The sequence below is a fragment of the Dermacentor andersoni genome, chromosome 8 (genome assembly GCF_023375885.2).
Source record: "Dermacentor andersoni chromosome 8, qqDerAnde1_hic_scaffold, whole genome shotgun sequence".
NCBI classification, from domain to species: Eukaryota; Metazoa; Arthropoda; class Arachnida; order Ixodida; family Ixodidae; genus Dermacentor; species Dermacentor andersoni.
Genome location: NC_092821.1, coordinates 130489015 through 130503025, shown reverse-complemented (window position 1 = coordinate 130503025; position 14011 = coordinate 130489015). Strand labels below are relative to the sequence as shown.

At 48.3% G+C, this 14011-nt stretch overlaps 1 protein-coding gene across 2 annotated transcripts in view; it reads right to left on the bottom strand.

Annotated features, from left to right (window-relative positions):
- LOC126525663 (uncharacterized) overlaps nucleotides 1-13400 on the bottom strand; it is a 30515-nt gene extending 17115 nt beyond the window's left edge. For both annotated transcript variants that reach the window (XM_055067783.2, XM_055067784.2), the window contains exons 1-2: nucleotides 13218-13400; nucleotides 5693-6059 (exon numbers count right to left, since the gene is read on the bottom strand). In XM_055067783.2, the coding sequence (XP_054923758.1) occupies nucleotides 5693-6059; nucleotides 13218-13221 (371 nt within the window). In that variant the 5' untranslated portion in view covers nucleotides 13222-13400. The remainder of the gene's footprint in view (nucleotides 1-5692; nucleotides 6060-13217) is intronic.
- Nucleotides 13401-14011: the final 611 nt, after the last annotated feature.

Genomic DNA, 14011 nt, shown 5'->3' with positions numbered 1-14011 from the left:
CTTTACGCAGCGTGCCACCCCTGAAAAAAATCTTCGGCGCCCGATATTCGCTGCAGGCCGTGATAAAACACAACCGAAAGTGGCGGGTCCATATTGTAAACGTGCTTTCCGAAGCAGACGACAGAGCTTGGTACGACCCATTTTTGGACGGAGGGCGCTTTTTAGCACCTTTTTCGCAGCGCCCTCTGGGCAATGCAAGAGCCCCATTGGCTCGATTGTAAACTAGCTACAAATGAGCGATTAAGCCTTATATGCTGTTCCTTCTTACGCTCAGGTCAGCTAAACCCATACGGGAGCGCCAGAAAACAACGCAGCGGTAATGGCTCGCTGGTACAAAGTAATTTATAAAGAAACGAAGAAGTTACTCCATTTCGCCCGATAGGCTAAGCATTGTTAGCAATAGCGAAATATTAGACAGCTATACACGAATCAAGTTTCGTGGTTTTATTGGTCGTATAAATTGCAGTAAGCATTCGTTTACTAATAAATTAACAAGCATGGTGTCAAGCGCGCACAGGCAAACATGAATAGATCTTACTCGATGGCCGCAAACACTCGCTGTCACAACGCGACCTCCAAGCACTGGGCGCACGGGAAGCCAGTGCACGTGAAGCGACCAAGCATTTCGGCTCGCCCAGCTATTTGACCCGCCGCAGATTACCTCCACGGTAGGGCGCCCGGACCTAAACCGCCTTAGAGTTACTGTATATGCTACCACAGGTAGCAGAGTTGCGCGTAGGTCCGCCATCTTGCCTGGGAAGCAACCAAATCTATGCGGCGAAGCCGCACTCCGTTTTTGCAGGCGGCATGCCTACCGTATCGTCGATCGACAGTTGGTGGTTTTGCATCGCTTTTGGACTGCTTGTCCGCCTAATCGCAAACAAAGCGCATCGAAACAGCTGACTGCATTAGATCGTCAAGAAAAAGACTCCGAGATCGGTCCCCACCGAAGCTTAGGCCTAGCGTATCCGCCGAGTCCGTCTGCACGCTCTCGGCGCGCCTAGGCTCAGGAATCAAGAAGTCTAACACGGATAAATCACTCTATATTTCAGCTTTCGCATCGGTGTTCTTAAAAAACCATTTTTTCATGTTTACACTGCCAGCACAAGTAGCGATGAGCGCCGATGTGACGCGTCATAAACACAGGTATGTATGTGCTGTCGCGGAAGGCTCCCGGCACTAGCCTGCGCTTCTCTGACGAAGATATATGACTAGACAGACGTGTCGACTGAAAGGCATCACTGAACTAAGAAAACGTTGCATATTCTTCGCGTGAAGAACAAGAAACAGCTATTCAAATCAGTAGTAACAGCCCATACAGCGTCCCGGGTCGGCGGTTCATTTAGGACTTTTTTCAAAGTTAAAATGCCAGTCGCAAGTGAAAATCGATGTTGTGGCACTTCCGAGCATGCTACTGAATACGGACAGCAAAATTTTCTTTGCGGTACAGGCATGAGTTTTATATACAGGGCGATAGCGCATCTACCATGACTGAGCGACACATCTCTGTGAAACTAAAACTGCTGCTCGACCGTTGACATGGCATATTATCCAGTCATGTTCTCATACTGGCATGGCGCAGTGGTAAAGTACCGGGCTTGGGATCTGTAGGTCCGGCGATCGAATCCTGGTTGGAGCTTTTTTTCTTTTTTTTTATTGCACCAAATCGCTCTCTGTTGCTTTTTGTATTCCAACAAAATACATACGGTGTCCAGGCACCGCGTATTTAACGCGCTATAGTTATTTTTCGCACCAGTACCCAGTGCCTCCGAGTACGCCGCGCCTGCCCAGCATCCAGCGCGCGACACTGGGCCCATAATCCGGCGCTGCACTGAACACTGGATAATGGGTACTCGGTTTTGCATTAGGGATACCTGCTTATGTGCCAAAGCTCTCAACGTGTAGGCAGTCTAAAACATTACTGGTGAATCAATGACCAACCATTAGTATTTCGACACTGGTACCCCATTAGACTTGCTGTAGAAGCGTATCCACCTACTAGCAGGCACTGGATATCAGCCACACCTGCAAGTACCACTTCATTATGTGCCTTTTCACTGCAGGGATACCAAAAGTAACCTTCTGTGGGAGTGTAGTGAAAGTTTTTCTCTCACAGGATTGACATAGCTATATAGCTAGCTCTCCGCAGCTAGCCCGCACGCGAACAGCGAACGCCAAGGTCGGCCGGATTCGCTTTGAATTTGACTGGCGATAACTTGTGTCAATCCAGTTCGCTGCAGCGGCGGCGTCGGGAAATACAAAAATTGGCCCGAGCATCTGCTTCTCCGCAATGCACGGTTGCTTGACTACCACGTGATGACGCTCTGCCAATAGAGGCGCTAGCGGCGTGATAAAACAGACGCGCAACTCTGCTACCTGTGGTAGCATATACAGTAACTCTAAACCGCCTTAAACTTCGTGAAGTAGCGACGCTCTCCTCCTCCGCCTTCACTCCTCCTCGTTTCTCCTCTCTTTCACACTACCTCCTCGACCGTGGCGCCGCCTACACCACTCGAGAGTAGCAACGGCGCCAACATGCGTTCCTCGAGCGAAAATGGCGCTGATGCACGGCGCGAGGAACCACGTGATGCTATTAGGCCAATAGCGACACGGCGTCGGCGTCGGCCAGAGCGCGCGAGGAGGAGGCGGCATTCTTCAAAGTGTGGCGCTACTTTACGAAGTTTAAAGGGCTTTACCCGGACCACGTACGCGCTCAAGCGCACGGACAGCCTTGCGCAGCCACGGCCGGGCCAGAGGAGGAGACACACGTACATTTGACACCCCCTAGCAAGCGCTTGATTACTTTACCACATGCTCAACTTTCCTCCTTGCCCACGCTTGATAACGTGGCCTGCCACATTTGGCACGTGAAAGGACCGCATACATGACGTCACCATCCTTCTCAGCTCACCCTCGCATGCTGACCCTCACATCCACAGCAAATGCTACGCGGGCGCGATCTTATCACTGTCGAGAGTGTAGACTTGTGCCAATAGTAATTTTCGAGACGGAATCTAACAAGTCCAATGGTGCAAGACGCGAATCGAATCGAACATTGTTGACTGTTGGGCCAGTTGATGAATCATGTTGCGTCGTTGAGCCTCTTTCCTATCCACATCATCTCTTTACGCCCTCCGCTCAACGACACAAGGTATCTAATACTTTTCGAATACTTTTCCAATAATGAACCCCCCCCCCCCCAATCGTTTATACCCTTACTTAAAGTGATCTCTGCATCCTAGTATATTCACAACATTAGCAAGTCTCTGTCATTAGATTTCATGGTAAAGGAGTTTTTGTATTAAAAGCACAAATGGACGTTTACGATTTTATAAAGCCACGGACAATGAATCCAAGAGAAGCTGAGGGGCAGTATCTGTGTTTGAAATTTGAATGTAGAAAATGGTAAATGAAAGTGGACGAAAAGATAACTTGTCACCGGTGGGGACACAATCCGCAACCTTTGCATTAGCAGCAAACGAGCAGTTTGTTCGCACATGCAGGAGTCATTGGCGAATGCGAATGACAGATGTTTAACTGGAAACGTCTGCCCCGCTGTGTGACGAAGCGCGCGATCCACTGCGTTACTTCTCGCCTTTGATGTCTGCTACGGTCACCGGGATGAAATATACCACAATATCGTTCCAATTTCATGCTTGATCACGCACAGTTGGTAATGTTTCAACATAACTTGGCAATGTGGAATTTTCTCTAAAATATGTAAAAAAATAATATTCGTACAGTCATTATTTGATTCGGCGAACTAGTCCAAATAGTACAATTACCGATTCGCTCTTCGAAAGCTTCGAATGAAACACCCTTGCAAAAGTGTGAAGACCAGTTAGGGCTAAATAGTCGAGTCTGCGTCGTTCCATCGTAGCATATTCTGATGTAAGGTCCAGTGGTTACGGCCCGGTTAACAAAAATTAGATGCGCCAGAGGCTCTGCGAATCAACCCTCTTCCGATTGCTATTCAAGGAAGAGTACCGGGAGCGAATACAAGCTAATTGGCTTCTGAATAGATTTAGTGGACTTATAATTCACTATAACGTGATCCAAGACTACAGCTTCACTCAAGAGCGTAGTCTATTTTTCTGCCTTGCACAAGGACGAACCGTAGACGCCCTTTCGAAAACTTCATGATATGTAGGAATATTTAGTTATCTTTATTTATTTATTTATTTCACTAGTCTTAATATTGCCCCTAGGTGTCACGAGCCAGCGCTGAAAAAAAGAAGTTGGGACTGGAACACGCGCTCAGCAAGAGACGGGCGCTGAAGTAGAAGAGGTAGAAGCTGAGGACGCCGGCTTGAATTATTGCACGCCATCTTGTACAACTGCCTCCCTCGCCGACGCCGGGTACATCGTCCATAGTCTTTTCGTGACAAAACTGGTAGAGGTGCGGGGTACGGTTTATCCGATGCCACAAACCCCTCCTGGTAGCAGGAGTACCAGCCCTATCCTAGTGGACACCCCTGTTCACCGGGCAAGCAGGATAATCCGAGGATTGCCTCCGGAGCTTGAGTATCTCTCCGCAACAACATCGACGCCCCCACACACCGGTATGGAAGGAACGTCGACGTCCCTACCGACCATTAGGCAAGGTACGGCCACAACGGCAACGCGGTATCTGCTGCAGAATCTTCGAGTGCCGAAAGTGTTCCACGGAGATATCTTCGAGGATGTAGAAGACTGGTTACTCCAGTTTGAGCGCTTTGCCGAGATAAATGAATGGAGCGACGCGGCGAAGTTAAGGAACGTCTACTTCAGCTTGGAGCACGGTGCCCGCACTTGGTACGAGAACCGAGAAGGGCTCATCAAATCGTGGCTCGAGTTCCGTCGGGCCTTGCTGGAGACATGCACCAATGCTGATCGCCGCGAACGACAATATGCTGATCGCCGCGACAATATGTACTCCCCTGAAGTTGCTACTATCGATGATTATATCGGCAGAAGCGCGGGGCAGTGGTTCCAACATTCTGGACGGCGAAGTGTGAACGAATCAGCCAGACAGTCAGTGGTCACGTATGCGAACTTTACTCATTCAGTTGGCTAGTTATATACCAGTATAATACCAGTTACTGAGGTCATGTGTTTTGGCACACGGGATAATTTGCTTTAGACAGGTGTTCAAAAGAGTACTGGCATGAAGTTTTTGGCTATTCATTTCTTGCTTTAAGTGGAGGTCCTGGACTTTAAGCCTTAGACAAAATGCTCGCAATCCTGAGAGAACCCTAAATAATTTAGCTGCTTTTCTACAGCCAGCGTTGGTTTCGTTTCTGCTGTGTCGTGACGTCACGACACAGAAGGTATAGTCACGTGGGAGCAGGACACTGAGTCGTTTTAACATTCATTCCGCCTCGTTCGATCGTCTGCTATGCTGCTATCGACGAAGCCGGAGTGAGTGTCGAAGCGTTGCCAGTGTTCTGCTCCCACGTTACTACCTTCTGTGTCGTGACGTCATAACAGAGTAGAACCGAAACTAAAGCTGTGTAGAAAAGCTGATATATTTACATTATTTAGGGTCCTCTCAGGATTGCCAGTATGCTTTCAGATTAAGAGGTCTGAGACCTTCATCTACTGCAAAAGAAATTAATAGTAAAAAATATCATGTCACAACTCATTTACTAAGACAGCACACTCTTCGGCGAAATGAGTAAGGCGGTGTTGGTGCGGCGCTTGTAGCCCGTACCTGTAGACCAGGTGGTTGGCTCTGGCCACGAGATGGCTGTGCATCCTCTGCACATGGAACAGGCCCTCCTCCACCTCCTCGATGGCCTTGCGACCGGGACTCGAGAACTGGCGCAGGGCTCCGGTGTCGGCCAGCGCGGCTCGGCGCACGTTTCGCACCTGGCGCGCGTACGCCACGCCCATCTCCGTCAGCATGTCCATCTCGCGGAAGCGGAACGGGTCGGCGGGCGACGAGCACGACGGGGGGCACTTGTGATGCAGCGGTGTCGGCCGCGTCGTGCTGCCCGCACTCCCGTCGACGACTACGTCTCCAGGCGGCGAGTCGGTTGCTCGGCGGCGGCGAGCTGGTCGGTCAGGAGGCCCTTCGGCTGATGAGGATAAAAGAAATCGAGCATTCATCAAACAGTCTTAGCCTCATAAGTTTGTATTTATCACCATCATCGCCTGATAAGTGCGCATTCACCACCACTATCACCACCACCGCCACTACAACCCCATCATAATCATCATCAAGAACAACCAATTTAGGTTAACCACAGGTACCTAAGAGCGTGTCCGCTTCCGTTCTGGGGTGCTATACTGGCCATGTTGTCGTATTCTGCCATGTTGGCATTTTGAGCCAATTAGAAAGATCGTAGCAGCGCCGTGGACCAATCAGAGTTGACAAGATGGCGAATTGGACATTATGTCGGAATTTGATGGTGTCCAGACTTTAGCATTCCGGGTTGCACCCGTCGTCCTTTCGCACTTTAATCACGGAATACCAACGATATCGATTCCAAGCCTTACCTGCCAGCCCCATGAATCTCCCGTACGAATTAAGTGCTGTTACCGAACTGCCGTCGCTGAGTTTTACTCATTACATATCGGTCGTGGTACAGGAACAAAAGACGGAGATGGCAGTGCTGGTGGCAACGTCTTGCGGCGCTATCTTTAACCACAATGCGTTAGTAATGTTTTTCTGTTGCTAGGTGGTCCTCGCTGAAAACCAAATGATGCAAAAATATAATTACGTGATAAGTGCATAGTTGATGCTTACGCCTTCGTGCCAGTGGGTGTAGTAAAACAAAGCGTTCTTGCGCACATAGCGGAACAAAGTGCCTATTCAGTCTAAGCCTGCTTGCTGCATCACTGTAGTATCGTAACGGCTATGACACGTATACGTTAGGCTAAATCTCTTTATTGTTTCTCCATTTAACGACATTATTAAATAAGGAGACATTGGCACGGTGGCCGGCTACTCCTGTATGCTCCTTGTCCTGTGACAAAAGTGCGGGGCTTTTCATTAACAAGATGTACTTAAGAATGCATAACTGCGCATAAATAAGACACACAGGACAAAAAGAAGAGGTACACGGAAAGTGCGCAGTTCCGTAACATTAACCGCGCGCGTACTTCTAAGGACGTGAACCAATTAACGATCATCAACAAGTGTATGTTTAAGTAATAATAAGGGGCAGTATGCGGCAACGAACAAGTTATGAACACTTTATGCTGGTTGTTAGGTGCTGCGATATAGACGAGACTCCCTATCGCCCGACCTTAAGCTTCCGAAGCGGCTGGGCCACAAGCGAGTCACGACAAGTTTCGTGCAAGCATCAGTGTGCGCGGAAGAACATTAAGCAACACAAACCAGGAGAAAGAGCCCGAAGCAGAATTCGCCACGCAGAGTGTTACCATAGTTGCTACGCGGTCCGATATAGAACACACAACGAACCGCTGATGGCCATGACGAGTGCATACGCTGACCTAGGAGATCACGCTATAGAGCCCGTTCGATTCGCAAGCCAGATGCGGCGTACATGTATCAGTGTTCCGTCGCCCAATGCAAAATGTGGCAATCCACTTAATTGCTTTTTCTGCCTGCCTTCTCTCCAAAACTTCGTTCGCTTTTCAAGGTTGATTGACGTGATGAGGAAAAAAATGCCGTCGCTCTAAATTAGATTTTGTATCTTTTTATTCCCTCCGCACCTATCTCTCTCTTTCTGTTCACCTTGAAATTCCGGCGCGATCACTCGTTGGTACATTGCTTCGTGCGCGACAGGCGCCGTCTGTATAAACACGCTCCCAACGAAACTCTATAGATAGTGTTTGCGCAGACGAATAGAATACGATTCAGCGTTTGCTGCAAAAAAAAAAGTACAGAGACAAGCGCATTCTTATAGAATCTCCAACTGTTCCCCCGTTGCCCTCAAGTTAAGCCTAACGGCTTGCTCGTCGCTGAGGGCCACTGCTGACGACATCATTACGTCATCAACGCGGTGAAATCGTAAGTGACGACGTCACGAGTGACGTGTCTTCCCAAGTTGACTACAGATATCGGATTGAACGAGTTGCGAAGTAGCGCCCCTCATGCGCGAGGCCATCGAGTGTGGAGTGTTTTTAAGGCCAGATACATGTGTCCATTGCACTGTAAAATAATTTACACCCTTAAAAGTGAAAAAGGATGTAAATGTGTCTATAACTCACGCCCTTAGAGTGTCCATTATATAGATAACACCATAAGGGTGCGAGTTATAGACACATTTACACCCTTTTTCACTTTAAGGGTGTAAATTATTTTACAGTGTGTAAGCACTCATACGAGAAAAAGAAAGAGACTGGTTCCGCAAGAATTAGGGAATCGCCAGTGCTTTCTTTGTTTTCACCGTGTGGTGTTCTCACAAGCCGCAAGGAATGAAACTACGTACGCTCTTCGCGTTTCCGCGTAGCGAACACTTCGCGCAGGAATCCTTCGACTCTGTGCATTTTTTGCTTGCAAGCGTCATGTGCGTATCTGCAAAAGGGGAGACATCGAGAACTTTCGTATGAGCCATGTGAAAGTGTGCACATGTCACCGAAAATGTGTATTCTGAATATGTACATATGGTCTCGGTCACTAAGCGTTGAAACCACATCAGCTGCTGAAGCTGGGGTGATGTGCTAGTTAGGAAAAGGCTTGAATAAGAATTCCACAGAGTTTAAGTATACGAATGCATACAAGTAAATCGTCCGAATTATACCATTAATTGTTATTAGTAGTGAAAGGTGACACAGAAGTTGGGAAGGAAGATGCTCTGCTCATGAGTTTTAGTTTAGAAACATGCCATAAATTAACGAACCCATGAACATTGCACAGGATTTTACACATATCATTGAAACCCCGTCATAATTGCGAAATGATTACGTCGTTTCGGTTGATCGTAACAATAAAAGGATGTTATTCCAGACGCATGCGGTTTGTTTAGCAGGTTGAATTCGTCGCTTACAGCTGTCGTAGACGAACCCGGAAGAAGACAAGCATACCAATAATCTTGTTATTCTTTATTCGAATTACAGTGCCCCACCATGCCACTGGAGGCTAAATGAATAAAGGCCTATCGAAATTACTGATGGAGAAGAACTTCGTGCAGAAATGAATCGCAAATACATACGGTCGCGACGCCTTAAATTGAAGACAAACCTTGCATCCGTCAACTCCGTCAGGATGACCATCCTCACAGAATTAACGGATGCAGGAAGTAGGCTATGGTGCACTCGACTGCAGCATACAGACTAACTTGAGAGCCCATTTCTGTTGAGCCTACCAAGGAAATAAGATACTGAGCCACCCGCTAAGTTGCGTCTATAAAGTATCCATGACTCATTCATGCGCGCACTTGACAGGTTAACCTGTAGGCGACCACCAACCTGCCAGGCTGCATATGACTCATTCATGCGTAAACACCGCCAATGACAACGTGATACTGCGTCGAACGAATAGGAACGAAAGAAAAGAACGGTAGAAGCTACATAATCTATGGTTGTGCATATCTACAGAAACTGCCTTTATACATTGTTGGTCCCCTAAACCTAACCCTGAAGAATTCCATAGCGGCTGTTTTACTTGTACGCGCATAACCCGTGCATTTCGTTGGTCGGGGGAGCGAAACAAAAGTAAACAAAATCAAGACACACACGCGTGCGCGGACACACGCACGTATACACACGTGCAGACACACAGCGGCACACCAGAACAAGCACGACTTATCCGCAACACTCTCTCAAAACAGCTTTGGCCCATCTCCCCCACCCCCTTTAAACGCATGCACGCACAGAACACAAGCAAACCAGAGAACGAACGCACGAACGCAAACATCCTGTCGCGATGTGGCTACAAAAGTGGATGCAACGCAGCGTCGTGCCGACTGAGTTTGGCGGCGCGCATGTATACACGACGAAGCGCGAACCACAGACGCGTGTGTCAACCTTGATCTCGACACTGACCGACTTAATACTGCCAAACGTTGATACTGCCGCAGTGATCGCGTGCCGGACAGCCAAGGCTGCTGCCTCCAACACAGGACTGGCGGCTCAGCGTGCTGTATGTAGCAGAGAGCAGAAGTTGGATACCACAGGTGCCGCAATTTTTTTTTTCTTTCTTCGCACTCTAGGCTCAAAGGCTGAAATCCAGTGGTACTATATGCCGACGTGCGCCTGTTTGACCAGCGTCGTGCATTATAGTTTCACGTCTCACCGCTGTGGTAGAAGAAATTATTGTTATTATTATTATTATTATTATTATTTTGCCGATGTCATGGTCTCTAGACTTTTGCTTACGACTGTACATACCGTACATTCGCGCGTTGGTCACAGCGTGGGCACCACGGAACCAGCGTGTATAGTGTCACTGTTAACTCTGGGTTCACGCACGTTTCGAATTAGTCACGAAGCAGACCATGTCGCACACCCAACACTATTGCCCCAACCACCACTACCACCATGCGCATACCCTACAGCCAAGATGGAGGCCGATCAGATTGGAAGCACAGTGCAAGATAAAAGTTTCACAGATAAGGATAAAATGCCTCAGACAGGCTGGCCGACGTTTCGATAGGTGGGCCTGTCTTTGTCAACGGCGACCGTGCCTTCCTCGGCGCGTACAGTTTTAACGACTTAGTGGAGAGACGTCACGTGGTGTCTATAATACGTTCAACTTCACGATTGTTATTATGAACTATTACGAGCTCTTACGAACCGTTCTAGAGTAAAGATTTTTTGTTAGTACACACCCTAATTGGTCGCAAAACAAAAGCGCTGCCGTCTGCGGTAACTAATATATTGGTGGTCCATTGCACCTTGCATTTGCTTTCTTTGTCCGCTAAGCTTAACAGGCTACTGCAAAAGACAAAATCAGAAGTTTGGTGATTCTCAACGTTGAAAACGTCTATACATACAACGCGCACAGAAAACGCACGAGAAGTAAGAACACAGTTTCTGTACACGTCTTTCGCCCGATATGTGCGTGCCCTGTGTATACAGTGTATGCAGACACATGGAACCACCGTCTTTCAAGCAGAACCCCATACACAGTTAGAAAATGTCCAAACTTTAAAACTTTTAGCTGTAAAGCTTGTGTTATCTGCGAAAGCGGAACGCTTTGGCCTATTGCCTGAACTTGCAAAACCACGGACACGCGATAGCGTTGAAATATAATAGCTTTGCCCTGCTGCCTCCTCGTTCAAGTACCTGCAGAGCAGCGTGTTCGTAACAGCTGCATACGCTGTTAGTGTGGGGCTCTGAAGGCAAATACGGGCGGTTATGGAAAATGCCCGCAGTTTATGTTGACGCGATCTGTGATGGTAAAACACGCCACGTCAAAAATTTTGTCGGCTGTGGAAACGCCTATGTTTCTAGCAGACCCGCATACATAAATAAAAAAAGCCAAATTTTTTAAATGGCATTAGGTAGCATACGATGGTTTATTAGCCACGGGCCTGCTCTCCTATAAGTTCACGGCTTACGGGATTCTATCGGGCAAAAAAAAAAAAAAAAAAAAGTTCCAAATCGGCCCACCATTGCTCTCAGTGGCGCTGGCTAACACTCCCAAGGCTAGATCTATAGTTCACATAAATAGCCAAGTTAGTGGACGAATCCACGGCCATCTCCGTATACAGCACGATTGGTAATGCATCGCACGCGTAATGCGAACATTATGGATTCCGTCACCACCGGCAACTAGTTATCACTTCGTCTACTTTCATTTCTATTTTCTTCATAATTATCTATACATCAATTTCAACCACAGCTAATTACCTCTATGCTTTTCTTGACTTTATTACCATATTGCGTTCAAAATCAAGTCCCCTCGGTTTCCCTTTCCGTTCATATACATATACAAACTCCGGAGCCTGTGTTGCCAGCACCAATAGCGTAAACGTAAATCAGTGTTTAACGGCTTCTTAGGGATGGCACCGCGCAGTTCTGTGAGAGATAGGAAGCGAGTTCATTTTAATCCATATAAGCACGTACAGTATACATTTTTTCGTGCCAGCGACTCGCCTTTCGCGGCGGCATTCCAATGCTCAGTCAATGCACTGCGCCGCATCCTGGCCCCATCACAACAGGTGTGACAACTGGCGGCTGGTTTCGTGGGAACGACGGGTTCAACGGCATCGCACGCAGTACAAGCAACATCAACGGCCGTTTCCCGCGTCTGCCGCCTTCATGACTCGTCGCACAGTGCGCGCAAAGCAGTGTTGCGCGAGAGTCACCATGTTCTCGATCACCGCAGACGCGCTATATTTACTCGCTATAACAACGCGCTGCTATATTTCGACGCGCGTGCGCAAAGGCCTACACGCGCACCGCTTAGATCCCTCGAGCCTACTTAGAACATCCGTGGGGAGCTTTAGAAAAGCGCTGACATACTATAGCGTAGATGCAGACTTGTGCTCGAATACCAGAGCGCGTGGAAGCGAAACAACACCACTTATAGTGCGACACATTGTGAAAATTTATGGGGACAGTTTAGAACATCTATACGGCCAGGAAAACAGCGCCCTAGCGACGACAGCACAACAGTAGCCTTGGAAGCGCCAGAGTTTTCTTAGAGTGTACAGAGTAGCAAACCAGACCTGCGTATGGCTGACCTACCTGTATTTGCTTCACTTTTCGGTATCTCTTCCTTAACAGACAACAACAACAGAGTCGACAACGACAACAACAATCACAGCGTCGACAACAACAGAAACAACAACAATAAGCTTTGACGAACTGGTCTATTCTACGACAGCTACAAGACGTAAAAAGCAGGATACGGCGATGTCTGCCAGCTCTCCCTTCGTGTACGTAGTTCTTGCCAAGTTAAGGAACACAGGGGCATGTCAAAACACCGTTTCTTTAACTGGAAGTACAGCGCATACTATTCTCAAACGCGTGTCAGCTGCTTGATAAATTAGAGCTATGAGCTATAGGACCCTGAAGATGCATCAATCCGAAAAATAAAGCCAATATCGTACTGCAAGCTGTTCGGTAGAAGTGGCTCAGGCCGAGTTCACAAAGCTTTGCGTCGGTAAGAGCTGTTTTGCCACTGACTGGTCACCTTCGATAATGTTATGTTCGATAGGACGATCGCACGCCTCCCAACTGCCCTTACGAGTAGTTCTAGCGTGAGAACGTTCTTGCGAATAAATACTCAGAAGCTCCGGCTGTACTATATCACGCCATTAAGCAAGTAAAAAAAAGAAAGGAAATAGATGAGTTCCGCCAAAACAAAATTAGCTCACCCATGCGAAACGAGACGAAGAGACGGAGCAGTTCCAGTTGCCTCAAATAATAAAGAGTAAACGGACCCTCTCTGTTCGACGACGACGACGCACCAACGAAAGTCTCCCGACTGTTCAGGCCGACTGGGTTCGCAGATTAAACTTTCATCTGTCGCCGCAGCGCGGCAGATGCGACTTCGGAATCCGAGCACAAAATAACACAATGGAGGAGTGCGCTTTGCGCGCGCTCGTTGGGCGGCGTTTGGTTTGCGGTGCGGGGAGAGGGCGCGAACAAATACACGCGATCGAGGGGCGAGTTCTCGCCCATGCGCGGCGCTCACCAACGACTATATAGTGTTCATTCAGGAAGGCGACGACAAGCCGACAATATCGCGAGCGGCGAGTTTCCGCGTCGTGTACGAACGCTTGGCGACGAACGACGATCTCGTTTAGTTGTAGCTTCCCCCGTGGGAAGTGCGCTGCGGCAAAGCTCGGTGTACAGTCATCGTCATGATTAAAAAAAAATTATGGGGTTTTACGTGCCAAAACCACTTTCTGATTATGAGGCACGCCGTAGTGGAGGACTCCGGAAATTTCGACCACCTGGGGTTCTTTAACGTGCGCCTAAATCTAAGTACACGAGTGTTTTCGCATTTCGCCCCCATCGGAATGCGGCCGCCGTGGCCGGGATTCGATCCCGCGACCTCGTGCTCAGCAGCCCAACACCATAGCCACTGAGCAACCACGGCGGGTTCATAGTCATGATTAACAAGAACGCGCATTAAGCTCCTTTTTGCTTCTCCTGCGGAAATTGC